The sequence below is a fragment of the Pan troglodytes genome, chromosome 7 (genome assembly GCF_028858775.2).
Source record: "Pan troglodytes isolate AG18354 chromosome 7, NHGRI_mPanTro3-v2.0_pri, whole genome shotgun sequence".
Lineage (NCBI taxonomy): Eukaryota > Metazoa > Chordata > Mammalia > Primates > Hominidae > Pan > Pan troglodytes.
In genome coordinates, this window is record NC_072405.2 from 75,488,626 (window position 1) to 75,514,382 (window position 25,757).

At 38.6% G+C, this 25,757-nt stretch overlaps 1 protein-coding gene and 1 long non-coding RNA gene across 16 annotated transcripts in view; one reads left to right on the top strand and one right to left on the bottom strand.

Annotated features, from left to right (window-relative positions):
* The window catches only part of SGK3 (serum/glucocorticoid regulated kinase family member 3), a 150,741-nt gene that overhangs the window by 122,109 nt on the left and 2,875 nt on the right, over positions 1-25,757 (top strand). For 11 of the 13 annotated variants that reach the window (XM_063816348.1, XM_001161550.7, XM_063816351.1 and 8 more), the window contains 8 exons: positions 2,514-2,597; positions 2,697-2,828; positions 6,760-6,872; positions 6,966-7,002; positions 7,776-7,862; positions 10,196-10,291; positions 13,913-14,068; positions 17,550-17,639. In XM_063816348.1, coding sequence (XP_063672418.1) covers positions 2,514-2,597; positions 2,697-2,828; positions 6,760-6,872; positions 6,966-7,002; positions 7,776-7,862; positions 10,196-10,291; positions 13,913-14,068; positions 17,550-17,639 — 795 coding nt within the window. Of the gene's footprint in view, positions 1-2,513; positions 2,598-2,696; positions 2,829-6,759; positions 6,873-6,965; positions 7,003-7,775; positions 7,863-10,195; positions 10,292-13,912; positions 14,069-17,549; positions 17,640-19,581; positions 20,191-25,757 lie in introns of those variants that run through there. The other 2 variants (XM_063816352.1, XM_054657358.2) reach the window with 1 other exon arrangement.
* The window catches only part of LOC107976540 (uncharacterized), a 69,523-nt gene that overhangs the window by 31,713 nt on the left and 12,053 nt on the right, over positions 1-25,757 (bottom strand). For 2 of the 3 annotated variants that reach the window (XR_008536916.2, XR_008536917.2), the window contains one exon: positions 22,494-22,540. This is a non-coding gene — a long non-coding RNA (uncharacterized LOC107976540). Of the gene's footprint in view, positions 1-16,852; positions 17,018-22,493; positions 22,541-25,757 lie in introns of those variants that run through there. The other variant, XR_010159264.1, reaches the window with a different exon arrangement.

Here is a 25,757-nt window from a genome sequence, read left to right on the forward strand (position 1 = left end):
CAAGTGATCTGCCTGCCTCGGCCTCCCAAAGTGCTGGGATTACAGGCATGAGCCACTGTGCCCACCCTCTTTTTAGATTTTAAGTTTTGTGTTTTTGTTTCTAGATTGCATTTCTGTTCATTTTCTGTTCATTGGCCTATCTGTTTATCCTGACACCAGTACCACATTGTTGTGACACCTGTAGCTTGATATCTAACAGAATTAAGTCCTCCCTTCTTCTTCAAGAGACTATTCTTAGCCCTTTGCATATCAATATAAATAAATTTCAGAATCAGCATATCAATTTCTGCAGAAATTCTATTTGAATTTGATTGGGATGGCATTGACTCTGTAGATCAATTTGGGAAGAATTATCATCTTTAAAATATTGTGTCAAATCCGTGACCATGGTATATTACTTTGTTAATGTAGCTCATCTTTAATTTTTCCCAATACTATTTTGTGGTATTCTGTTTAGAATTTTTTTTGAGATGGAGTTTCACTCTTGTTGCCCAGGCTGGAGTGCGGTGGCGCAATCTCGGCTCACTGCAACCTCTGCCTCCTGGGTTCAAGCGATTCTACTGCCTCAGCCTCCCCAGTAGTTGGCATTACAGGCGTGTGCCACCACGCCCTGCTAATTTTGTATTTTTAGTAGAGACAGGGTTTTTCCATGTTGGTCAGGCTGGTCTCGAACTCCCGACGTCAGATGATCCACCCACCTCAGCCTCCCAAAGTGCTGGGATTACAGGCGTGAGCCACCACGCCCAGCCAGGTGTTTGGTTTTTTATGCTGTTGAAAATTGATGTTAATTCTTGAAGCTGAATATATGCGTTACCTATGACACATTGGTTCTACTCCCTAGTTTACATATCCAACAGAAATGAATATCCACTAGGAAAGGTATATTCAGGAATGTTTATAGCATCATTATTCATAAATAATCTAATCTATCAGCAAGAGAGTAGATACATTGTAGTGTGTCATATAATGGAATATTCTGCATAACAAAATATGAGAACTATGCTATATGCCACAATGTTAATGAATATTTCGTATAGTTTAGAGTGAAAGAATTGAGACAGACAGCTTTATCCATGTGATTCTAATTACGTGAAATTCAAAATAGGACAAAAGTTATCTGTGTTATTTCAAGTTGACATGGTGGTAGTTAGTTACCTTTGAGAAGGAGAAGGGTGAGTCGTGACTGGGATTTAGCAAAAGAGCGGCTTTAGGCTACTGGCAGGGTTTTGTTTTGTTTTGTTTTGTTTTTTTGAACTGCATACTGGTTACGTAGGTGTATTCACTTTGTAGCAATTTACTGAGCTGTAGTGATGAGTTTTTCTATATGTATGCTATGTTTAATTAAAAAATTAAAATCTCGCAAAATGATTAGAAACCAACAAAGTGCACTCCTGTAATCTTAGAAACCAACAAAGTGCACGCCTGTAATCTCAGCACTTTGGGAGGCCCAGACGGGTGGATCACAAGGTCAGGAAATCGAGACCGTCCTGGCTAACACGGTGAAACCCCGTCTCTACTAAAAATACAAAAAAAATAAATTAGCCCCGTGTGGTGGTGGGCGCCTGTAGTCCCAGCTACTCGGGAGGCTGAGGCAGGAGAATGGCGTGAACCCGGGAGGCGGAGCTTGCAGTGAGCCGAGATCGCGCCACTGCACTCCAGCCTGGGCGACAGAGCGAGACTCTGTCAAAAAAAAAAAAAAAAAAAAAAGAAACCAACAAAGTGCAGTAAAACAAAAGAAGGCCGGGTGCGGTGGCTTACGCCTGTTATCCCAGCACTTGGTGAGGTCGAGGCAGGTGGATCACTTGAGCCCAGGAGTTTGAGACCAGCCTGGATAACATGACGAAACCCCATCTCTACAAAAAATTCAAAAATTAGCCAGGTATGGTGGCACACGCCTGTAGTCCCAGCTATTTGGAAGACTGAGACAGGATGATCACCTGAGCCTTGGAGAGGTCAAGGCTGCAAGTGAGTGAAAATTGCACCACTGCAAGATACTCTAGATTTCTTCAGATTCTTTAAAGCCTCTGCATGGGACCCAGCCCACTATAGAAATCCATGGCACTTTTTCTTCTGAACTCTTCTGAATTTAAAACCTGTTAAGAAAAATCTCAGTATGAAACAGTACATTTTGATTACCTAAAAAACATTTCCTTATCCTTGTTAATGTAGCCGTGAAGTTTATAACAATATTTTCTACAGGCAATATTTTCTCCTGGAAGTACAGGAGACTTCCAGGATTCAGGGCTGGAGCACATGCATGCATACACACACAAACTTCTCAAGCAGTGTAGATTTGGGCACTTAAATTTAGTTTAAAAAATCTCAAATATCAACACATTAAGTGACAAAGAAAAGGTGCCTGATTACTTGATTTTTAAAACAAAAACATGATCTAGGTCCCTTATGGACTTTCTTTTTACAGAATTTAAGAAGTATTGATGTATTGACAAGTGAATTATTTCTATCAAAATTTGAAATTTCTTATAGTATACACTAATGTTTAACTATAACAGGTTCTTCTTGCAAAACGGAAACTGGATGGAAAATGTTATGCTGTCAAAGTGTTACAGAAAAAAATAGTTCTCAACAGAAAAGAGGTAAAATAAAATAGTTGTTGTTTCTCTCAAGCCCATTTTCTCAATTAAGAGAGTTGTTTTCTAGTGTATAATACAATTGATCTTTTGCCTTTTTTCCAGCAAAAACATATTATGGCTGAACGTAATGTGCTCTTGAAAAATGTGAAACATCCATTTTTGGTTGGATTGCATTATTCCTTCCAAACAACTGAAAAGCTTTATTTTGTTCTGGATTTTGTTAATGGAGGGGAGGTGAGTTTTATAATGAGTTTTCTAATGTTAATAGTTTAGAAAAATAGCATAAAGTCAAAGTTTTTCTTGTAAGTTTTAGAAGGACAGTATAAAATCAGTAGCTTTTTATAGCAATAATATTCAAGGTACTGGCTGAGTACAGGATGTGGAGAATTGTAACACAGAGCTTTTAAGCATATGGTATAGTTGAGAAGGTTCATAAAAGAACCTTGATATGAAGCTGCTGGCTTCATGGACAGGTTTGTCACTAAACTGTATAGCAAGAATAACATATTGAAATATTAGAATAAAATGTGATTTGTAATTTAGGCAATTATCTCAACAGTTGCATACAAATATTACTCCAGCTTCTCATTTTCCAAGATGTGCAAATTATTAATCAGATGAGATAATCCTCTAATAAGGGGCTCTGTGGTGGTAGCTTGGCTCAGTGACTCGCACCTTTAGTCTCAGCTACTCAGGAGGCTGAGGCAGAAGGATCACTTGAGTCCAGGAGTTTGAGGCTACAGTAAGCTATGATTGCACTGCAGCCTGGGTAACAGAACGAGACTCCATCTCTTTTTTTAAAAAAAAAAAAAAAAAAAAAAAAAAAAAAAAAGACTTTATGATAAAGTCTGTTTTGGAAATGTTTCATGTTATATCCATTTCTTGGTGATTCACAGTATGCCTCAGCATGTTAAAGACTTTGAGAAATTCTGCCTTAAACAAAGTCAGGATATCTTTTTTTTTTTTTTTTTTTTTTGAGACAGCGTCTCACTCTGTCACCCAGGCTGGAGTGCAGTGGTCACAGCTCACTACAGCCTCAACCTCCTCAAGTTGGATGTCTTAAGAGAATTTTTTAAAACCGTGCAGTCCCCTTTTTTGTTTCAACCAATCTCTTAAGTATTACACAAAACTCTGATTCAGATGGATATTGAAATACACTTTGGGAAATGCTGCTATTACAATAATTACAATAATAACTAACTTCCATTGAGTATTACTTAGTATCCATCACTCTGGCTCTTTGTACATATAATTTTACCTTCACAACAATCTATAGTAAGACTGACTGAGGCACAGAGAAGCTAGGTAGCTTGTAGAAGTAATGTGGTTAGTATCAGAGGCAGGGATTGAACTGAGGCAGCCTGATTCCAGGATCTAGGCAGCTGACCTCTCAACCCTCACACCTTTCTAATTTGTTTGGTCTTTGAACTGTGAATGTCTAAAAAATTTTTTTAACTAATAGGTATTGTCATATCTTTACAAAGGGATCTTTCATTCCCCAATCTCTGAGCAGAAAATGACTATTTCAGCATTTAACTGTAGAAGAAAGGAACTGTAAGGAAAATTAGTTAATATTCTGCAAAACCGAAAGATGGTCAGACACACCTAGATCATTTTGGGGGAAGATTGTAAAAAGAATGATTATTCACCTTTCTGCATCTGTCACAAAAGTCCCTTAAGGCCAGGTGTGGTGGCTCAACACTTATGATCCCAGCAATTTGGGAGGCTGATATGGGTGGATCACTGGAGCCCAGGAGTTCAAGACTAGCCTGGGCAACATGGCGAAACCCCATCTCTACAAAAAAAATAACAAAAATTAGCTGGGCATGGTGACATGCCTCCATAGTCCCAGCTACTCAGGAGGCTGAGGTGGGAGGATTGTTTGAGCCCAGGAGGTTGCGGCTGCAATGAGCCATGATCACACAACTGTACTCCAGCCTGGGTGACAGAACAAGACCCTGTGTCAAAAAAAAAAAAAAGAAATTCCCTTAAGACTCTTCAGTGTAGAGGCAAGATTATCCATCTCTCAGGCATCCTGATTCATTGATGCAGGTGACCCCACATTGTTTTCACCTTGAAGGTTGTCGTTTAATTTTGTGTGTGCCCAAGTGCTGACAGATAAAGAGAATTTATTGAGGCTTGGCACTTTGCAATTATTTTACATGCATTATGTCAGTAAATCACAACTCTTTCAGAAAACACTATTATGCCCATTTAATTTGCCATGGCATTAATATTAAATGCCATGAAATTTTCTTTCTTATTTATTTATTGAGACGGAGTCTCTCTCTGTCACCAGGCTGGAGTGCAGTGGTGCGATCTCAGCTCACTGCAACCTCCAACTCCCTGGTTCAAGCGATTCTTCTGCCTCAACCTCCCGAGTAGCTGGGATTACACGCACGTGCCATGACGCCCAGCTAATTTTTGTATTTTTAGTAGAGACGGGGTTTCGCCATGTTGGCCAGGATGGTCTCAAACTCCTGACTTCATGATCCACCCGCCTCAGCCTCCCAAAGTGCTGGAATTAAAGGCGTGAGCGACCGCACCTGGCTGAAATTTTCTTATTTATAAATAAGAAAATTGAGGTTCGGAGAGGTTAAATAACTGTCTCAATGTTACAGTGTTCTAGTAAGTGTCAGACCCTGCATTTAACCTAGATATCTCGACTGCAGAGCCCATTCTTAAGTGCCACCTTGTGTCTTTGAAATGTTCATGTGAAGCATCTAAGTGCAGGTGAGATCCCACTGCGAGCTCCCTGCTTTATGTGTGGTTTCTTCGTGCTCTTTTAGGGCTTTGCTTCTGAGACCTTTTTGTACAGTGACTGCTCACTGGCAAAGATTGAAAGAGGTAGGCTTGTCATCTGAAAGATGCAAGATAATGAAAAAAGGAGAATAAAATACAATAGAATGCCAGGGTGGGTGGAGGAGAAGTTGAGTGGGTAATAGGTAGACAAGGGTTAAAGATGAGGAGAAAGGATAGGAGTGTGGTTTCCATACATTGTTACTCTTATTTTCCCCCAGTGTTTATACTTAGAAATTTTAACTTTGACATACGAATACTTAGCTTTGTATACTACTTCATATCTTTTTTAGAGCAAAGTAGAATAAAAACAAATAAGTTTCATGACACTTGGCAGATGAGCAAGCCTCTCTGAGCCTCAGCTTCCGATTTCCTGAGTCAAAATCGTTGGCTAATGTCCACATAGGAGACATTAACATTGAGGTGGTGGTTAAAACCAACAGAATGGATAAAGTTACCTGGGAAGGGTATTTGGAGAAAAAATAACACGTGGACCAAGGGCAGAAACCCTGTCATCCCTGCATTTTCCGAGGCCAGAAAGGAGCAAAGATGGAATTCACCAAGACTCAAGGAGAGATTTTTGTCTTAGAAGCCAACGGACCCAGTGGAAACTTCCCCCAGGCAGTAACCTTAGTTAAAGGCCAGGTTATAAGAAATAAATTAAAAATTAGGAAGTATAAGAAATGAACTAGAAAGTCCAACTGCTGTTTAGCTGCAGCTGGTTGCTGCTGCTGTGAAGTGTAGGCCTAATGGTCCAGAGCTTATCTTTTTTTTAAAAAAACTAAAACCATGAATTTTTACCCCCAAATTCCCAGTTTTTAATGTTATCAACTAATTCAGATTTTTTGAAAAACAGTATTTGGCTCAAGTAAATTATATGTATGGATATATATATATATATATATATATATATATATATATATTCATATGGGTTATATTTGTTCTGCTGGGCTCTAGTTTTTAATCTCTGAATAGTGTTTGTTTTTTTCAAATGGAAAACATAGTCCAGAAAGGCTCTGTAAGATAATTACATGGCAATATCAAGATCATTGATCTTCATTGATAATCTTTTCCAGAACAGTTGCCTGGAAGGGTGAGGACATTTTTGCATTAAGTAGTAAATGGGAGATGAGTGACATTAGCAAGGGTAAACAAAGACACGTGGTTGAAGAGAGAGAATGATTGTTAGGTGGGGACATGGATGAAGGGGAGTCACATTTCTGTGCCTTGTTAACATTTTTAGCTCACATTCAAAGTAACAAAGAACAATTCCTACCTTTGTATTTACCGAATATATTTGTTTAATGCTATGTGTGAATGATCCTAACATTCTCTCTCCCCCCCACCCCCACAACCAATTTGACAGCTTTTTTTCCACTTACAAAGAGAACGGTCCTTTCCTGAGCACAGAGCTAGGTTTTACGCTGCTGAAATTGCTAGTGCATTGGGTTACTTACATTCCATCAAAATAGTATACAGGTACAATTTTAAAATATACTTGTAAAAATTATATAACAATATTTTATTTCAGTTTGTATTCAGTTTTGCTTTTCTTTCCTTTTAATTTGATAGAGACTTGAAACCAGAAAATATTCTTTTGGATTCAGTAGTAAGTATTCTCTTTTAAAAATCTACTAGTTCTCAATTTTTGTTGTTGCTTTTATGCTTAGTGCAAAAAAAGTCTCAGAGATTCTGTACTGCGTTATTTTATTTATATAACATTCTCAAAATGACAAAACGGTAGGGATGGAGAACAGATTAGTGGTTGACAGGGTCCAAGGGGATAGAGAGTGCAAAGATAAAGGGGTAGCATTAGGGAAGTTCCTTTGGTGGTGGTTACACGAATCTATACATCTGTATTGCGTAGAGCTACACACACACACAAAGCATGCATGTAAAAAGTGAAAACTGAATAAGGTTGACAGTCTGGTTAATAGTATTGTACCAATGACAATTTCCTCTGTATACTATTTTGCAATTTCATGTGGATCTATAATTATGTCAAAATAAAAGGAGTTTGAAAATTGTTAATTTATTGGCCGGGTGTGATGGCTCACGCCTGTAGTCCCAGCACTTTGGGAGGCCAAGATGGGTGGATCACTTGAGGTGGCACGCCTGGGCAACATGGCGAAACACCATCTCTACTAAAAATGCAAAACTTAGCCAGGTGGCACGCGCCTGTGGTCCCAGCTACTCAGGAGACTGAAGCATGAGAATCGCTTGAACCCAGGAGGCAGAGGTTGCAGTGAGCCGAGATCACACCACTGCACTCCAGCCTGGGCAACAGAGTAAGACTCTGTTTCAAAAAAAAAAAAAATTAACTGAAAAATTGTCAATTCATATTTATGCATTGTTTTATCTTACTGCCCCTGTATTTGTCAGGGACATGTTGTCTTAACAGATTTTGGGCTTTGTAAAGAAGGAATTGCTATTTCTGACACCACTACCACATTTTGTGGGACACCAGAGGTAAGAAATATATCTCATTGTCATTTATATAATCATGTATAAAATGCAAATATGAATTACAGATTGCATATATAAATTTAAAATAAGAAAAGTAGAATAAAAACTGTCATTTCAGCTTCCAGCCAGCTGGAAATACCTGATAATCATGCCTTGATAGTTGGGTATTTTTAACTGTGATTGTTAGATACTGCAAGACCCTTTTGAATAATCCAACAAATATAAATTATGTTTATTTGTTTTTAATGGTAGAAGTTTACCTTAGGCTTCTTTATGCATTTAATTATATTTCTTTTTTTGTTTTTGTTTTCTTCTAAGGTAAATATTGTAGAAAATTATATTTCTAATCCTTTAAAAATCACAAATCAGTGATGAAAGTGTTCTTTCTGTGACTATGTTAACATTGAATCACACACTTTAAATGGGTGAATTGTGTGATATGTGACTATTTTAATAAAGCTGTTTTTCTTTTAAAAAATGAGCTAAAGCAAATATGGCAAAATATTAACACTTGACTATATCTCAGTTGCAGTTTATTGGTTTCTCTTGTTTTTTATATGCTTGAAATATTTTGTAACAAAATTAAGTGTTTACTTACTAGAAGAAAATAAAGCAGTGGATATGGAAAAACAAATCACAAATCAGAATTTATTTATCAGAACATCCCATTTTCTAATCATGTTAGCTAGCAAAAAAAGTATCTATTTGTGACAATAGTAATGATCCTTACAAATCATGTAAAAGCTTTATTATTCATACTTCACACACATAAACAAGTTTAGTTTATTTTGAACTGTCCAAATTCCAAGGTATTTATAATGATTTTAGGTACCACGTAATATTTCATCTTTATCGTGGAGTACTTGCAAATACAATGTTGAAAATGTGTGAGAGAATGGCTTCTGAGTTCAGAAACTTAACTAAAAGTATCTCTAAGTAATAAATATTTACCTTGAAATGGGTTTTTCCTTCTTTTTTCTGTCTAACCCTAGTGCTTGTATATATTTATAACCATTGTGTTTTGGCTTCTGGATGAAGAAACATTCTTTGTTATTGTATATTAATTTCATAGTTAAAATATTTTGCCATTTCTTTTCTTTTTCTTTTCCTTTTTTTTTTTTTTGAGATGGAGTCTCGCTTTGTCATCCAGGCTGGAGTGCAGTGGCGCGATCTCAGCTCACTGCAAGCTCCGCCTCCCAGGTTCACGCCATTCTCCTGCCTCAGCCCCCTGAGTAGCTGGGACTACAGGCGCCCGCCACCATGCCCGGCTAATTTTTTGTATTTTTGGTAGAGACGGGGTTTCACCGTGTTAGCCAGGATGGTCTCGATCTCCTGACCTTGTGATCCACCCGCCTCAGCCTCCCAATATTTTGCCATTTCTTTAGATCACATAAAAAAGCTTAAGAGGAAATTATTTTCTTACATGTATTTCATATGGGAAGAGGTAATATATTTTGGAATGTAAAATTCAAGTTCACTGTCTTAGATGTGTTAAGTTGTGATCAGTCTAAATTTCCTACAAATTAAAATGTAAATAGACATCTACAACTTACACAAGTTTTCTAAATAATATGTTAGAGAATTGCTGTTATAATTCTCAAATGAGAATGCAATTCTTTCTTTTTTACTGAAAAGAAAAAAAAGGATTATAATTGCTACATTAAATATTCTTGCCAGGTGCCGTGGCTCATGCCAGTAATCCCAGCACTTTGGGAGACCAAAGTGGGCAGATTGCTTGAGCCCAGAAGTTCCAGACCAGCCTGGGCAACATGGCTAAACCCCCGTCTCTATGAAAAATACAAAAAACTAGCCAGGTGTGGTGGCGCATGCCTCTAGTCCCAGCTCCTCAGGAGGTTGAGGTGGGAGTATCACCTGAGCCCAGGAAGTCAAGGCTGCAGTGAGCTGTGATTGTGCCACTGCATTCCAGCTTGGGCGACAGAGAAAGATCCTGTCTCAAAAAAACAAAAAAATTATTTAAGGGGAAAACATGAATAATGACCAAATGAACTTCTAAAATAATCTTTGAAAGACTTTCCCCACAAATACCTACATCACCTATCGGGAATTATAGATTCTACCTTCGCGATACTCTTATTTATTTTAACTGTATCACAGTTTCCAAGGAGAAATGCAGAATACATGTATTTTGAAGTGTTCTAGTTGACATTAGCTAAGAACCACTGGTGTAGAATGAGAATATCCAACCCACTGGAAATCTAGATAATTTGGTTTCAGTATGATAGCAACAACTAAAATTTGTTAAATTTCTCAATTATTTATAAATTTTGTCTTGATTTGTTTACTGACTTGCTCTAATATTTTATTGTTTTCTATAGTATCTTGCACCTGAAGTAATTAGAAAACAGCCCTATGACAATACTGTAGATTGGTGGTGCCTTGGGGCTGTTCTGTATGAAATGCTGTATGGATTGGTATGTATTTCTATACCTCATTATTCCAATGTATTATCATTGATTTGATTGTCTGTCTGTCTCTCTCTCCCACCTTAAGAATCTCATGGACACTTAGATAACACTAACAGAGCAGTAATAGCCTGGTTAAATGAACCCAAAACCACATTAGGAATAAGGACAAAAAGAGGCTGGGCATGGTGGCTCACGCCGGTAATCCCAGCACTTTGGGAGGCCGAGGCAGGCAGATCACTTGAGGCCAGGAGTTCGAGACCAGTCTACGCAACGTGGCGAAATCCCATCTCTACTAAAAATACAAAAAATTATCTGGGTGTGGTAGTGCATACTGTAGTCCCAGCTGCTTAGGAGGCGGAGGCCCAAGAATCGCTTGAAGCCAGGAGGCAGAGTTTGTAGTGAGCCAAGATTGCACCACTGTACTCCAGCCTGGGCGACAGAGGGAGACTCTGTCTCAAAAAAAAAAAAAAAAAAAAACCCTTTTTATTTTGTTACTAGTTTTTTTAAATTAATATAATTGTTTCTCTGCTATTCTAATAACTACTTCAGATGTTCTTACCCCCTTGGCATTTTTAGAAATAGACAACTGGTTGTAATATTAAAATTATCTGCTTCCATTCAGTTTACTCAAATATCACTCTAATTTTAAGATAATGGACAAAAAAAGATTTTATATCTATCAATAAATTACTGTATTTCAGAAGATCTTTTGGTTTTTGCCTTTTATTTTAATAGATTTAATTAATACACAGGCGCTCAGCTTTTCCCATCATTGGAGATCACTCTGTTCCCATCCCTGAAAACACCATGTCTTAAAAATTTTCTTGAAAAAAGTGATGTTTATGCAGTCAGTTTGCCCAGTTCTTATTTAGTTAAAGACACATAGGCTGGCCAGAGCTTCTGATTAATGAGAATAAAGTTTTTTCACTACATTGAGTTAATATTATTCCAACCCAAAGCAAACAGCGTAGGCATTTTAGTTAGCTCAAATAGCTTTATAAGAGTACATGTATGTTTTTCTGTAGGCTTTTTGACATGTTTAGAATAGTTCCTAGACTCCCTTTGTGGTCCCCTAAGTGTCCAGCAGCCTCATGCTGGGAACCATGTGCGAATCCCTGAGGCTGCTGCTACCGCTGATGTTAAATGCCACTGTCAGCCAAGACCTGAGCTGAGTGTCTATTTGCTTTTTATTGAAAACTGTGGCGCTTACAGTGAAATTCAGCACATGAAGTACGTTTCAGAGCGTTTGTTTTATCTTGCTAGTTTCGAATGATAGATTCCTGTGAAAGCCAACACCATCTCTTCTTTGCCCTTGACTGTGACTGCATGTTAAAAGATCTAGTTTTCTGGTTATGCTGCTGACTTAGAACATTGGAAAACCACTTTATACCTGATTTCCCTTTAAGCACTATTTATTTGCCATCTTGATATTTCAGAATCCTTCAAATTTATTTAGAGGACTTTGAAAATATATCATTGCACATAAAATGCAGTTGATTCAAAAGAGAACATTTGAAACATACATTTTATTAATCAAACTTTTATTGTTTTAAAATGAAGTTTTATTTTGGCCAGCCACAGTGGCTCACGCTTGTAATCCCAGCGCTTTGGGAGGCCAAGGCAGGCAGATCACCTTAGGTCAGGAGTTCAAGACCAGCCTGTCCAACATGGCAAAACCTCGTCTCTACTAAAAATACAAAAACTAGCCTGGCACAGTGGCATGCCCCTGTAATCCCAGATACTTGGGAGGCTGAGTCAGGAGAATCACTTGAACCCAGGAGGCGGAGGTTGCAGTGAGTGGAGATCATGCCACTGCACTCCAGCATAGGCAACAAAGCGAGACTCCGTCTCAAAAAAAAAACAAAAAACAAAAAAAAGTCACATTTTAAAAGATAAGCTTTTTCTTTCCTACACAAAGGAAAGGAAAAGTGGCAAGCCTATAAAACTCCCTTAACTTTAAAAATTATGTATACTTTAATTTTTATTTTTACTTTTTTTGAGACAGAGTCTCACTGTGTTGCTCAGGCTGGAGTGTAGTAGAATGATCACGACTCACTGCAACCTTGACTTCCCAGGCTCTGATGCTTCTCCCACCTCAGCCTGCTGAGTAGCTTGGACTACAGGCATGCACCACCCCACCTAGCTTGCTTATTTATTTATTTATTTATTTATTTATTTATAGTAGAGACAGGGTGTCGCCATGTTGCCTAGGCTGGTCTCAAACTCCTGAGCTCTAGTGATCTGCCCACCTCAGCCTCCCAAAGTGCTGGGATTTCCAGTGTGAGCCACTGTGCCTGGCGTCACTTTTTATTTTGTAAATTTCTGTATTGTTTGGATTTGTTACAACAAGCATATATTACTTTTCTAATTTTCACAAAAAGAGACTGAAAAGAAAAAAATGTCATTTTAATGTTTTAAGTCAGATTCATCTTATTTTATAAAAATACTGGTAACTAATATTTAAAAGGTAAAAACAAACCCACAAGGGTAAAATATTAGAGACCAGTCCTCTGGTGAATAAATCGGGTTGTTTTTTTTTTTTTTTTTTTAAAAAGAACAGTAACATTTTACATGGTAATTCCCTCTTTGGAAAAATGTTTCTGGTGCTCTGGACACATTAATTCAAAAGGAAGTAGTTTTGTAGGTTACATATTACAACCTTGCAGATAGAACCTGAGTAGCATGATAATCTTCTTTCCTCTTATTCCCAGAGTACAGAAACCTGTACAGCTCATTTTTTTTCTCAAAAGTTGTTACTTTATTTATTTGAGATAGGGTCTCGCTCTGTTGCCCAGGCTGGAGTGCAGTGGCGCAATCTCAGCTCACTGCATCCTCTGCCTCCCAGGTTTAACCGATTCTCATGCCTCAGTCTCCTGAGTAGATGAGACTACTGGCGTACACCACCATGCCCAGCTGGTTTTTTTTTTTTTCAGTAGAGACGGTTTCACCATGTTGCCCAGGCTGGTCTTGAACTCCTGGCCTCAAGCGATCTGCCCACCTCAGCCCCCCAAAGTGCTGGGATTACAGGCGTGAGCCACCACACCTGGTCTTTATTTTTACTTTAAACCTTTATAATTAGATGATTAACTAGCTAATGCTTGTGTTGAAGCTATACCCCAAGTCTTTTGGCTGTTGCGGTGGCATTTTTAATTCTGCAAAGTACAGTCATAATATTATCTGTGTCATAAGTACCTAAGAAACATTATCTTCAGGCCTCCATCTCTACTAGAAATCCCTTTGTTTTAGTGAGTTTATTCCCAAGTCTGAAATTAATGTTTGATCTGTCTTGAACTTCTATTTCCAATGATTCTGTCATTATGCCTATGATAAGGTTGGTGGTTTTCTCTAAAACAGGTACTACTACAAGTTGTATATAATTTAACAGCTGTCTACAAGGTGCTGTTGAACAAACTGGCCCTAATTCATTCAGTGAACACTTATTAAGCTCTGTGATGTGTTTGGTTTTAGAATCTCTTTGCTTCAGGAAGCCACACTGCAGGTGTCTACACGTCCCAAGAGGTCCATACATTTTTTCAACTGACTGCTCCCTCAAGATTAAAGCCATTTTAACCCCATTTGCGCATAATTTGTTTACCACTAAGTTTATTTTGCTTTTTTTTTTTCCAGCCTCCTTTTTATTGCCGAGATGTTGCTGAAATGTATGACAATATCCTTCACAAACCCCTAAGTTTGAGGCCAGGAGTGAGTCTTACAGCCTGGTCCATTCTGGAAGAACTCCTAGAAAAAGACAGGCAAAATCGACTTGGTGCCAAGGAAGACTTTGTATGTAACAGCTTTTCTAGCTCCAGCTTTATTTAAGCTTATTTAAAATTTGGAAATAAAGCTTTATTTTATATGGTATTTAATGGAATGAATACAACATGCAGAGAATAGCAACATGGAAAAAAAGCATACTTGTCTCCACAGTTTTCACCTGTATTTATATAAAACGATGTGGTATTTAAAGCACTTTCTGTTGCATACACTTTTGCCCTATCCACCACATACACTTTCGCACCCTATTATTTACTTGATTTTCATTTATTACAAATTCCCCTCCCCTTCTTTTTAAAAAGTGTTGTGTGGCATATTTTCACTACCTAAACTTTCTTTTGCTGTTTTTATTGCTAAATAATACTAACATTTTCATGAACTAATAACACAGAGACTAACCAACTAGTAAGCTTTTTGTTGAGGGTTTGGGACTATCTAAAGTCTAAATCATTTCCTTTAGCAGGAATTTGTTAAGTGCCTCCTGTCTGCATGAGGTAATGTCTTTTGCCTTGAACACTAAGTCACTTTTTTTTTTTTTTTTTAAGAATTTGGTGAGACCTCTTTGAGATAATTAGGGAATCTGCATGTTTGTTTCAAATAAGGGTAATTAAATTTGTAGTGTAGTTACCGGCATTATGTTAGTGTGTCAGTAAATGCACAAAAATATTGAGGAATATGAACTTTTGAATTGCTTTCTCAGATATTCTTGGAGGCTGCTTATCAATTTTGAACTTGAGCTGTGAATAAAAGACTTTGCTGCTACTGCTCTACCCCCGCTCCCCAGTTCAGCTGGTAGCTCTGCCAACAACTTCCTTTCCGTTGTTCCAGACAGTCTTGCTAATATTTCACACCTCCTTGTCCCTTGGTCCATTTATTGAATTCATTGACAGAGATTGCAGCTCTAGATGAATCCAACTATCATCTCATGGGCTGCTGAACAGTGCTAAAGAAGGTAACAAACTGGGCATATTGGAAGCACTGTGAACCTCGTCTGTGCTTCCCCACTGTCTGGTAATACTCTTTGTTTCTCTGTGTAGCTTACTCTCTTCCTCTCTGTATTAACTATTTCACACCTTCTCTCCAGACTTCCCAGATTCCTTTTCTTCTTCTTCACTTTTAATAGATGATCTTGCCTTCTATTTTGTAAGGAAAATAGAACCATTAGGGTGGAGCTAACTTAGCTTCCTGCTATCAAATCCACAGACCTATATACACTTGCAGGATCCTGTCATTTTCTTCTTCGTATTGTAGTGGAAAAGGTCTGTTTCCACCTGTGCACTGTATCCTGTCCATTTGTAAGGAACCCTGTCCATGTTTGTTTGTTTTGCACAAATAACTGCTCCCCTTTTTTTCTGGTTCCTTCCAGTCAGTAATTAAATGTTATCAAATCTGTTGCTTCTTAAGCCAAAAAAACCCTCAGTCTTACTCTCGTGAGAGGTACTACTCTATCTCCTTCCCTTCTTAGCCAAACTTGTTGGAAGTTTTCTTTGTTCAGTCTCCCTTTCCCAAGTTCTTTCATTTCTCAGTCTACCACAAAATAGCCAGTAGAATTGCTGGATACTACTTTTCCTCAACTTATGCCACCCTCAGCAGCATTTAAACTTGCAACACTCTCCTGTTCCCTAGCCTTCTGCAAGAGCACACGTGCGTCTCATCTCAGGCTTTTCTTTCTGTATTTCTGGACCGTTCTCCATTATCTCCTGTGTAAGCTCCTTTTCAAACTTCAAGTGTTGCAGTGCCCTGTCGTCCTAAACCCTCTTTTCTTCCGTGCTGTCTTCCTGGGCAATCTCAATTGGTCCCATGGCTTTAGTTATCTATATGTTTTCATCTCACACATTTATATCTTCTGTACTCTTCAGCCCTCTCTTCTAAACTCTAGACTTACATAGTATCTGCCTGCTCAACATCACCGCTTGGAGTTCCTGAGAGTACCTCAGATGCCGCTATTGTCCCCCTGTGCTCCCTTTCATATTAAAGGACATCACTGTCCATGTGGCTATTCAGGCCAGAAATCTGAGAGGCATTCTTGATTCTTCTCTCTTCCTTACTTCCATATTCAACAAACAGCCAGTTCCTTTTTGCTGCCTGAATCTTTCCCATATCCAGACATTTCTAGCCCCACTGCTACTACTCTTGTCCTACTCTTTGTCATCTTTAGTCTGGTTACAGTGGTTGCTATTTTTCCCTTATCTGGTCTTGACTCTTCAATCTAATTCTCCCTGTAGCCAGGGTGATGTTTTGGGGGAATTTTTTTTTTTTTTTTTTTTTTTTTTGAGACAGGGTTTTGCTCTGTCACTGATGCTGGAGTGCAGTGGTGTGATCACGGCTCACTGCAGCCTCAACTTCCCAGGTTCAAGTGATCCTCCCACCTCAGCCTCCAAATAGCTGGATTACAGGCATGTGCCACCACACTGTTTTGTAGAGATGGGAGTCTCATTATATTGCCCAGGTTGGGTTTGAACTCCTGGGTTCAAGTGATCCTCCCACTTCAGACTCCCAAAGTGCTGGGATTATAGGTGTAAGCCACTGCGCCTGGCCCAGGGTGGTGGTTTAAAAAACATTTCTCACCAACCTGATGCTTTAAAAAACAAACAAATAGAAAAACCAGTTGTGACATTCTCATAACTAAATCCCCTTGATGGCTTCTTATGACCCTAGAGCAAAATCCAAAATGTTTCATGTAGACCTGATATGATACAGCCAGTTTAGCTCTTGAGCTTCACCTTATGTGACAGTCCCATCCCTCCCTACACTGCAGCCATATTGGACTCTCATTTTCTTGACCATACTAACCTCTTTGCCACCTCAGAGCCTTTCTGGAACATGCTCTCCCCATTCTTTTGTCTGGCTTAATTCTTACTCATTTTTCAGACCTCTGGTGAGATACCACTTTCTCTAAGAAGTCTTTTTTAACCCACCAAATTAGATTGGATCCTACTTTATACACTCCTGTGGCACCTTGAAGGAAAAAAAGCTAGAGTCAATACTGTGCCATTGTTTGGTAATACCAACCCTGAGTGGGATATTTTTTTATTAGTAGAACTCATGACTGATTTTATTTCTACTCCACTGTATAAAGCTCTCTGCCCAACTTCTTTACCCACCTACTCCAGTAATAACACTAATTCTTTGTAACTCTGTAGTGCTTTATTCTTTTCATAGCACTTTACATCCATACTTTACGCTGATCCTGAAAACATACTTCCCCTGAAGTATTAAGGGCAGAAAGGTTATCCCCATTTTACCACTGAGGAAACTGACTGTGAAGAGAATACAACTTAAGTTTAAGTAGGTCATTCTAAGTAACTTTCTTTCAGTCTTTCTATTGCTTACATGAATAACATCATTTTGCCACACAAATAACATACACATGTTCCTAAAAAGAGTTATTGAGGGGCAAAATAGTAATAGTTTGGCTTCATAAAATTATGCAGTTAGTACTTAATATATTCTTCGGCATTAGTAAAACAAATTTTTTTTAATATTCCAGCTTGAAATTCAGAATCATCCTTTTTTTGAATCACTCAGCTGGGCTGACCTTGTACAAAAGAAGATTCCACCACCATTTAATCCTAATGTGGTAAGTATATATCCAAATCTTTCTTTCTAGAATCGTGAAACATAATAGCAGTTCATTGTAAGTTTGAAACTAGATCTCAGAATCACCTGAATTAAATGGAGTCATTACCTAAATATTTGTGAAATATGTCACTCAGGGTTGTCTAGTATAACTAATAACTTCAGGGAGACCAGTAAGATTATAGTTAGATTAGGTTGATAAAAATATCTTCCAGCACAGTAATTGTAAAGTGTTTCTTTGGAGCATGTATAAGAAAAGAATGAACTCAACAAGTCAGCCAGGCATGGTGGCTCACACCTGTAATCCCAGCACTTTGGGAGGCTGAGGTGGGCAGATCACTCCCAGCACTTTGGGAGGCCAAGGTGGGTGGATCACTTGAGGCCAGGAGTTCAAGACCAGCCTGGCCAACATGGCGAAACCCTATCTCTACTAAAAATACAAAAAAAAAAAATTATCCGGGTGTGGTGATGCATGCCTTTACACTCCCAAACTACTAGGGAGGCTGAAGCATGAGAAACACTTGAACTCAGGAGGTGGAGATTGCAGTGAGTCGAAATTGCACCACTGCACTCCAGCCTGGGTGATAGAGCGAGACCCTGTCTCAAAATAAAATTAAAAAAAAAAAAAACAGGTATAGACAAACATTATTAATAAAATCATATTAATGTAAATTGTTACTTTTTTGGGAAAACAATAGGATAGTATTATAAAAATGTTCATGTTAGCTAGACTTGTTAAATCTACTTGATGGAAACATTTCACCTAAAGATAAATTGTTTAAAGCAAAAAGCCATATTAAAGATGAGCTTTATACTATTAACAGTGTTGGAAAATTTTGGAAAATACAGTAAATACATAACAACAGGGAAATTGTTAATAATCATCAGTAGGCCAGTAATGATGTTAGTCACTAATGATAGCTTCCTTTGTATAGGGATATACACTTTGTATGTGTTATAATATATAATTTACTCTTAAGCTACCAGCTTACTACTATTACTGTTTTTCTTATTACACATTTTATAAATGAGGAAATAGAAGCTCAGAGATGTCTCATAGCTGGATGAAAAGTAGTAGAGCCAGGATTCCAATATATGCGTGATTCCAGAGTCATTATTCTGTTTCCTTATGCTCTGTTGTCTTTTCTTGTTAAATTATATAAAAATGAGCAAGCACTTAGAAAATCCTTATAAAGTTACATGAAAACATGGTAATTACAATTTTTGTGACTTATAATTATAGCAGTAAAAATAAGGATAAGGACTAGAATAGAATATAAACCAAGACTGATTTGGAGTTTTAAGATCATAGGTGAATTTATTTTCTTTTTTTAAGTTTTTTGATGTTGCTATAAAACTTAAGGAATCCTTTTTTTTTTTTTTTGAGATGGAGACTTGCTCTGTCGCCAGGCTGGAGTGCAGTGGCGCGATCTTGGCTCACTACAACCTCCGCCTCCCTGGTTCAGGAGATTCTCCTGCCTCAGCCTCCCAAGTAGCTGGGACTACAGGCATGCGCCACCACACCCAGCTAATTTTTGTATTTTTAGTAGAGATGGGGTTTCACCATGTTGGCCAGATGGTGTCGATCTTTTGACCTCATGATCCACCCGCCTCAGCCTCCCAGAGTGCTGGGATTACATGCGTGAGCCACTGTGCCCGGCCAGGAATACTTTTTTAATAAATTAAAGCAGATAAGGAGATCAGGAAAGTATTATTTAATAGTCCATCAGGCTTTGTTCCAGGTTAATTTCTATACATAGCTCATAGCTGGTATTAATTAATAGGTGTAATATTTTACACCTACATACATAATATTTGTAGACTGACTGACTTCATGTAGTGCATCCAGGAATGACTCCATTAGGAATAATTTCGGTCCCAAATTTCTAGAGTTTGTGGTAGGAAACTAAGACTCTTACGAATTATTTTATTTTTCTCTTTAGACTAAGTATCTTAGCAGAATTTAATTACATTCAAATAAATATATCATCAAGCATGTTGAAGAATGTTGAAGGGACTCCTAAGCAACATTGGAAATGGAAACAGTATTGACTTCAGACTCAGATAGCTCCAGCATTGGATCCCTGCTCTTCTATGATTAACTAGAAGTTAAGCTTCTCTATACTTTTTTTTCTTTCACAACATGAGCTGTGAGGTTTAATTTAGGTAACATTTGTAAAGCACCTCAGTGCATTGCACACAGTAGATATTTAATTAATAATACCTTTTTTAAATTCTTTTCCCTCTGTTTGGGAATTTTTCCATTAAATATTTATTGGTAACTTAGTTAGAAAACACAAGTAGAACATGGGCTCTGTCTTCAAGAAAATTACAGTTAAGGGGATAAAATATATAAAGAGAAGAGTTAAATAGTTCTATGTTTAGTGCATATTAAACATTCAGTGTTGTGGAATTAAAATATGTAATGTGAGGCAAAAAAACAGATGCCTCATAATAGCTTATGATTGCATCTGTGGGGGAAAAACAGTTGACAGAAATAGTCTTTGATGCTTACTCTTTCAGTGAATAAAATGAATTAGTTGATTTTCCAATCGGTTAGTGTTTTATATTTTAATAGGGTAATTACTAGGGAAAGGGAGAGTGGGGTTATTGACCATGCTAAGCTTCAGTATTTCTATGATGAATGTTTCTAGCAGTTACTAAGAATTATTTCAAAATCTAACAGGTTGCATAAAGTATTTACTTCAATTATATGTGTTCAACTAGTCTACATTAAAAAAGGACTGGAAGCAGTTTATTTCTCTGTTTACAATGGGTAAAATGCATTCTGGATTCTCTTTTTTTAGCCCACAAAATTGAGGTTATACTGCTAAATATTTAATTTATCCTAATAAGAATTGGTTGCTTAATTTTATTCTCTCAGCAGCTGATAGAGAAAGGATAATAGCAGTGACCTTAAAATGGGCTAATACAAACCATGAATGGGTACATTATTATATTTTAATCTTTTTTTGCTATAAAACTTATCAACAAGTAGTTTTTGATACTTTAAAAGATTTCTCATTATACCATTTCGGAACAACCAACACAAAACAAGTGCCTCCAAAATAAGCCGTATTTAGGTAGGATTTCATTGAAGCTCCATCTGAAATCCTCTAAGTTACTATGAAGCATATCCTAACATTCCATTCTATGTTGGGTACACCCAGGTTTTGATCCTTGCCTCCACTTTAATCCTCAGAAAAACTTACTTTGTTGCTGCTTTCATTTTGGCATCTCTTGGAATACAACTTGCTAAGGGTTTTGACTCCCTTTTTGAAATATTGACTATTCTGCATAGCTAATAGTTTACAGTTCTGTGGCCTCAGTCCCTACTTTAGGAATTTCTGTTTATTACATATAAAATTTTGGAAAAGTATGAAAACAAAAATTGACTGCTTGGTGGGAGAGGGCTCACCAACATTTCAAATTAGAGGTTCCCCCCAAATAATCCTTAAAGTAAAAGTATAACATAGAAAATAATCCCTAAATTAAAAGTATGGCATAGTCCTGCCCTGAAGGGGGTAGATGTGGTATTGAGCTGTGATAGGAGTGGCTTGGCCATGCTCCAAGTGGGTCATTCAGAAGCCACATCTGAGAGGTGGGTCTGGACCTGGGGAGAGGCTGGCATCATTCTAACAATTCTGTAAGCTGAAAGAAAATATTCATTTCTGGGTCAATGAATCACTCTTATTAATGGTGGTTAAAACTAGTTAAGTGTTAAGGGATTGGGTGTGGTAGGAAGGGATTACTATGAAAATACAGGGGTCCAGAAAGGACAGATTGGAGTGAGGGTGCATATTAGTACCAGGACATATTTATGTTATACATTTCCAAGTGGAGGGGAGAAAAAAGGAATTAACTTCTAGTGTGTGCCCACTGTGTACCCAGCATTGTGTTAGGTCCTTGATATGCATTGCCTTGGTTCCCAAACCCTCTGAAGAATTAAAACCTAGGTATGGGCTGAACACAGTGGCTCATACCTGTAATCCCAGTACTTTGGGAGGCTGAGGCAGGTGGATTTTTTGAGCCCAGGAGTTCAAGACCAGCCTGGGCAACATGGCAAGACCCTGTCTCTAACAACAACAACAACAACAACAAAAAGTGAAAATTAGTTGGGTGTGGTGGCACGCACCTGTAGTCACACCTATTCCAGGAACCTAAAAGTAACCCTTGCAAGACCTAAGGTAATGTTTTTGTGTATAATCTTTAAGTGAAGAATGCTTTTTAAAGCATGACCCAGAAGCCATAAGAGAAAAAAGTTGGTAGATTTGACTACATAAAATTTCATTTCATTTCATTTATTGATTGATTGATTGAGACAGAGTCTTGTTCTGTCGCCAAGGCTGGAGTGTAGTGGTGCAATCTCGGCTCACTGAAACCTCCGCCTCCCGGGTTCAAGCTGTTCTCCTGCCTCAGCCTCCCAAGTAGCTGGGACTACAGGTGTGCACCACCATGCCCAGCTAATTTTTGTATTTTTAGTAGAGATGAGGTTTCACCATGTTGGCCAGGCTGATCTTGAACTCCTGACCTTAGGCAATCCGCCTATCTGGGCCTCCCAAAGTGCTGGGATTACAGGCATGAGCCACCGCGCCCGACCAACTACATAAGATTTTAGCATATGTGCTGCCGAAGCGAGCACTGACCACATAAAATTTAGAAATATCTGCATAAAAATTACTATAAGCAAATAACAAACTGGGAAAATTTTCCTTAACACCTAAAGCATTCTTACTAGTCAATGGGAAGAAACACCAACAACCAATAGAAACATAGACAAAAGAAAGAAAACATGCAGTTACAGAAAAAGAAATACAAATAGCTTTCAATTATATGAAAAGAAGTTCATACTGACCGTTGAAGAAGTGCAATATTAAACCATAACAGGTTACCATTTTTCACCTGGCAGATTAACAAAGATCAAACAGTTAGCTATTCTAGGGTTTGATGAAGTAGGTGTTCTCATACAGTGTTCTCAGTACTTTACATGTATCCTTTTACTAAATCCTGACAACAATCCTATGAGATAGTACTGTTATTTTCCATATATACGGATGAGTTAACTGAGGCACAAAAAAAGTTAAATAACTTTTCTCAAAATTAAAGTTCCAGAACTAGAATTTGAACTCTAACTCTCAGATACTCTGAAGGCAGAGCCCTCAACTGTTCTTTTTTTTTTTTTTTTTTGAGATGGAATCTTGCTCTGTCACCCAGGCTGGAGTGCAGTGGCGCGATCTTGGCTCACTGCAACCTCCGCCTACCGGGTTCAAGTGATTCTCCTGCCTTAGCCTCCCAAGTAGCTGAGACTACAATAGCTGGCCACCATGCTGGGCTAATTTTTTGTATTTTTAGTAGAGATGGGGTTCCATCGTGTTAACCAGGATGGTCTCGACCTCCTGACCTTGTGATCCGCCTGCCTCATCCTCCCAAAGTGCTGGGATTACAGGCATGAGCCACCGTGCCTGGCCCGCTCTCACTCTTAATAAACCACATAGTACAGGTTGAGTATCCTTTATGTGAAATGTTTGGGACCAGAAGCGTTTTGGATTTGGGATTGTTTTTTGGATTTTGGGATTTACTTACTGATTGAGCATCCCATATCTGAAAATCTGAAATTCAAAATGCTCCAGTGACTGTCATGTAGATGCTCAAAATTTTTGGCTTTTGGAGCATTTTGGATTTTGGATTTTCAGATTTGGGATGCTCAGCCTGTATTATTCCTGTCAGTACCAGCCATGAGCCACGAGGGCATTATAAAGGCAAGTCAGAGAACATTGCCATCATTTGAGTGCCTTCTACATGTTAGATTTTGGAAATTTTATTTATTAACGCATCAGATCCTTGCAATAACCTCTGGAGGTAGGTGATAGTATTCTTACTTTATGGAAGAAGAAACAAGCTCATAGAGATAGAGTAGTTTATATAACGAATTACACAACTGTAATCCCAGCACTTTGAGAGGCCGAGATGGGCATATCACTTGAGGTCAGAAGTTCGAGACCAGCCTGGCCAACATGGTGAAACCCTGTCTCTACTAGAAATACAAAAATTAGCTGGGCATGGTGGCACATATCTGTAGTCCCAGCTACTCAGAAGTCTGAGGCACAAGAATTGCTTGAACCCGGGAAGTGGAGGTTTGAGTGAGCCAAGATCACGCCACTGCACTCCAGCCTGGGCAACAGAATGAGATTCTGTCTCAAAAAAAAAGGACAGCTAGCAAATTTTGTAGCCAGAATCCAAGAGCCCATGCTTCAAGGATTGTATATAAGAATTTGATGAGGAAAAAAACATACATACGTACATACATACATACATATAAAACTTCTAGCATTCTTTGTCTCTATGGGGGATTTTCTTATATGGGAGGATCTAGCATTCTGGGTTTTTGTGGTCTCTGCTCAGTTTGTAGATGTACCAGGCTGTTATCCTTTGCTTATAATATCCACTCTGAATTTCTATCAGGGCACCCTCAGTTAGACTTAATGACTTGAACATTTTAAGGGTTCCCTTCCCTGTAGAGCAGAAATAACCTAGAAATTCAGGGATGGACTTTAAGAATGAATCACCTGAATTTGTATCCCAGTTTTTATCTATAAATATATTGGGGCTGGGCATGGCGGCTCATGGGTGTAATCTCAACACTTTGGGAGGCTGAGGTGGGAGGATTGCTTGAGCCTAGGAGTTCAAGACCAGCCTGGACAACATGGTGAGACCTTGACTCTACTAAAAATAAAAAATAAGCCAGGTATAGTGACACATGCCTGTGGTCCCAGCTACTTGGAGAAGGCTAAGGCAGGATGATCCCTTGAGCCCGGGAGGTCGAAGCTGCAGTGAGCTGTGATTGTGCCACTGCATTCCAGCCTGGACTACAGGATGAGACCCTGTCTCAAAAAAGTGTGTGTGTATGTGTGTGTGTGTGCGTGTGTGTGTGTGTGTGTGTGTGTGTGTAGGAAAGGTAGAGTCTATTAGCTTGTATCAGATTTGTAAAGGAAAGTTAACCACTGCCTTTGAGCCTAAGCAGCCATCATGCTTAATTTTCATATCAGGACTTGGAAGCCCTCCAGAGCTAAGGGTGCCCTAGTCAAATGCTTCATGACAGTCTCTGTGGCACAGTAAGAGTCATCTTTCACAATTTTACTTATAACCAAGAACCTAATTAAATAAGTGATAACAAAAGAATTATTATTTTACTTATAACCGCTTCATTTATTCATCAGAAGGCTTTACCCACCCATAATTGAGAAACCAGATGGACAGGCATTTTATGGAAGCTCAAATACAAAATGCTAGGACGGGTGCGGTGGCTCACGCCTGTAATTCCAGCACTTTGGGAGGCTGAGGCGGGTGGATCACGAGGTCAGATCAAGACCAAGACTGGCTAACTCGGTGAAACCCTGTCTCTACTAAAAATAGAAAAAAATTAGCCGGGCATGGTGGTGGGCGCCTGTAGTCTCAGCTACTCGGGAGGCTGAGGCAGGAGAATGGCGTGAACCCGGGAGGCGGAGCTTGCAGTGAGCCGAGATGGCGCCACTGCAGTCCAGCCTGGGTGACAGAGCAAGACTCTGTCTCAAAAAAAAAAAAAAAAAAAAAAAAAAATGCTATCCTGAAAACCTACCTGAGACCTTTTTCTAAACTTGGGTGTAGTGTGAGGCAGCGATGGGTGGAGAGAAAGGGGATCAGTGACAAGCCTTGAGATTTAAATTAACAATGAATCTCTGTTTGTGAGCCTTCCTTACTTTTCTCTCTCCTCCCCCAACTCAAAAAGAACCTTAACTGTTAGAATAAGCTTGTTCAGTGCACAGTCTGTGGGCTGCATGAGGCACAGGATGGTTTTGAATGCGGCCCAACACAAATTCTTAAACTTTCTATAAAACATTATGAGACCTTTTTTGCGTTTTTTTGTTTGTTTTTTAGCTCATCAGCTATTGTTAATGTTAGTGACTGTGGTCCAAGACCATTCTTCTTCTTCCAGTGTGGCCCAGGGAACCCAAAAGATTGGACACCCCTGTTTTAGGAGGACAGATAACTTGACCTAAATAATAAAGGTCAGGAAAGGAAAAGCAGAAAAGCGTTTCAAGGGAATGAATTAGGAAGACATCTAACCTTGCCAGGAATAAAC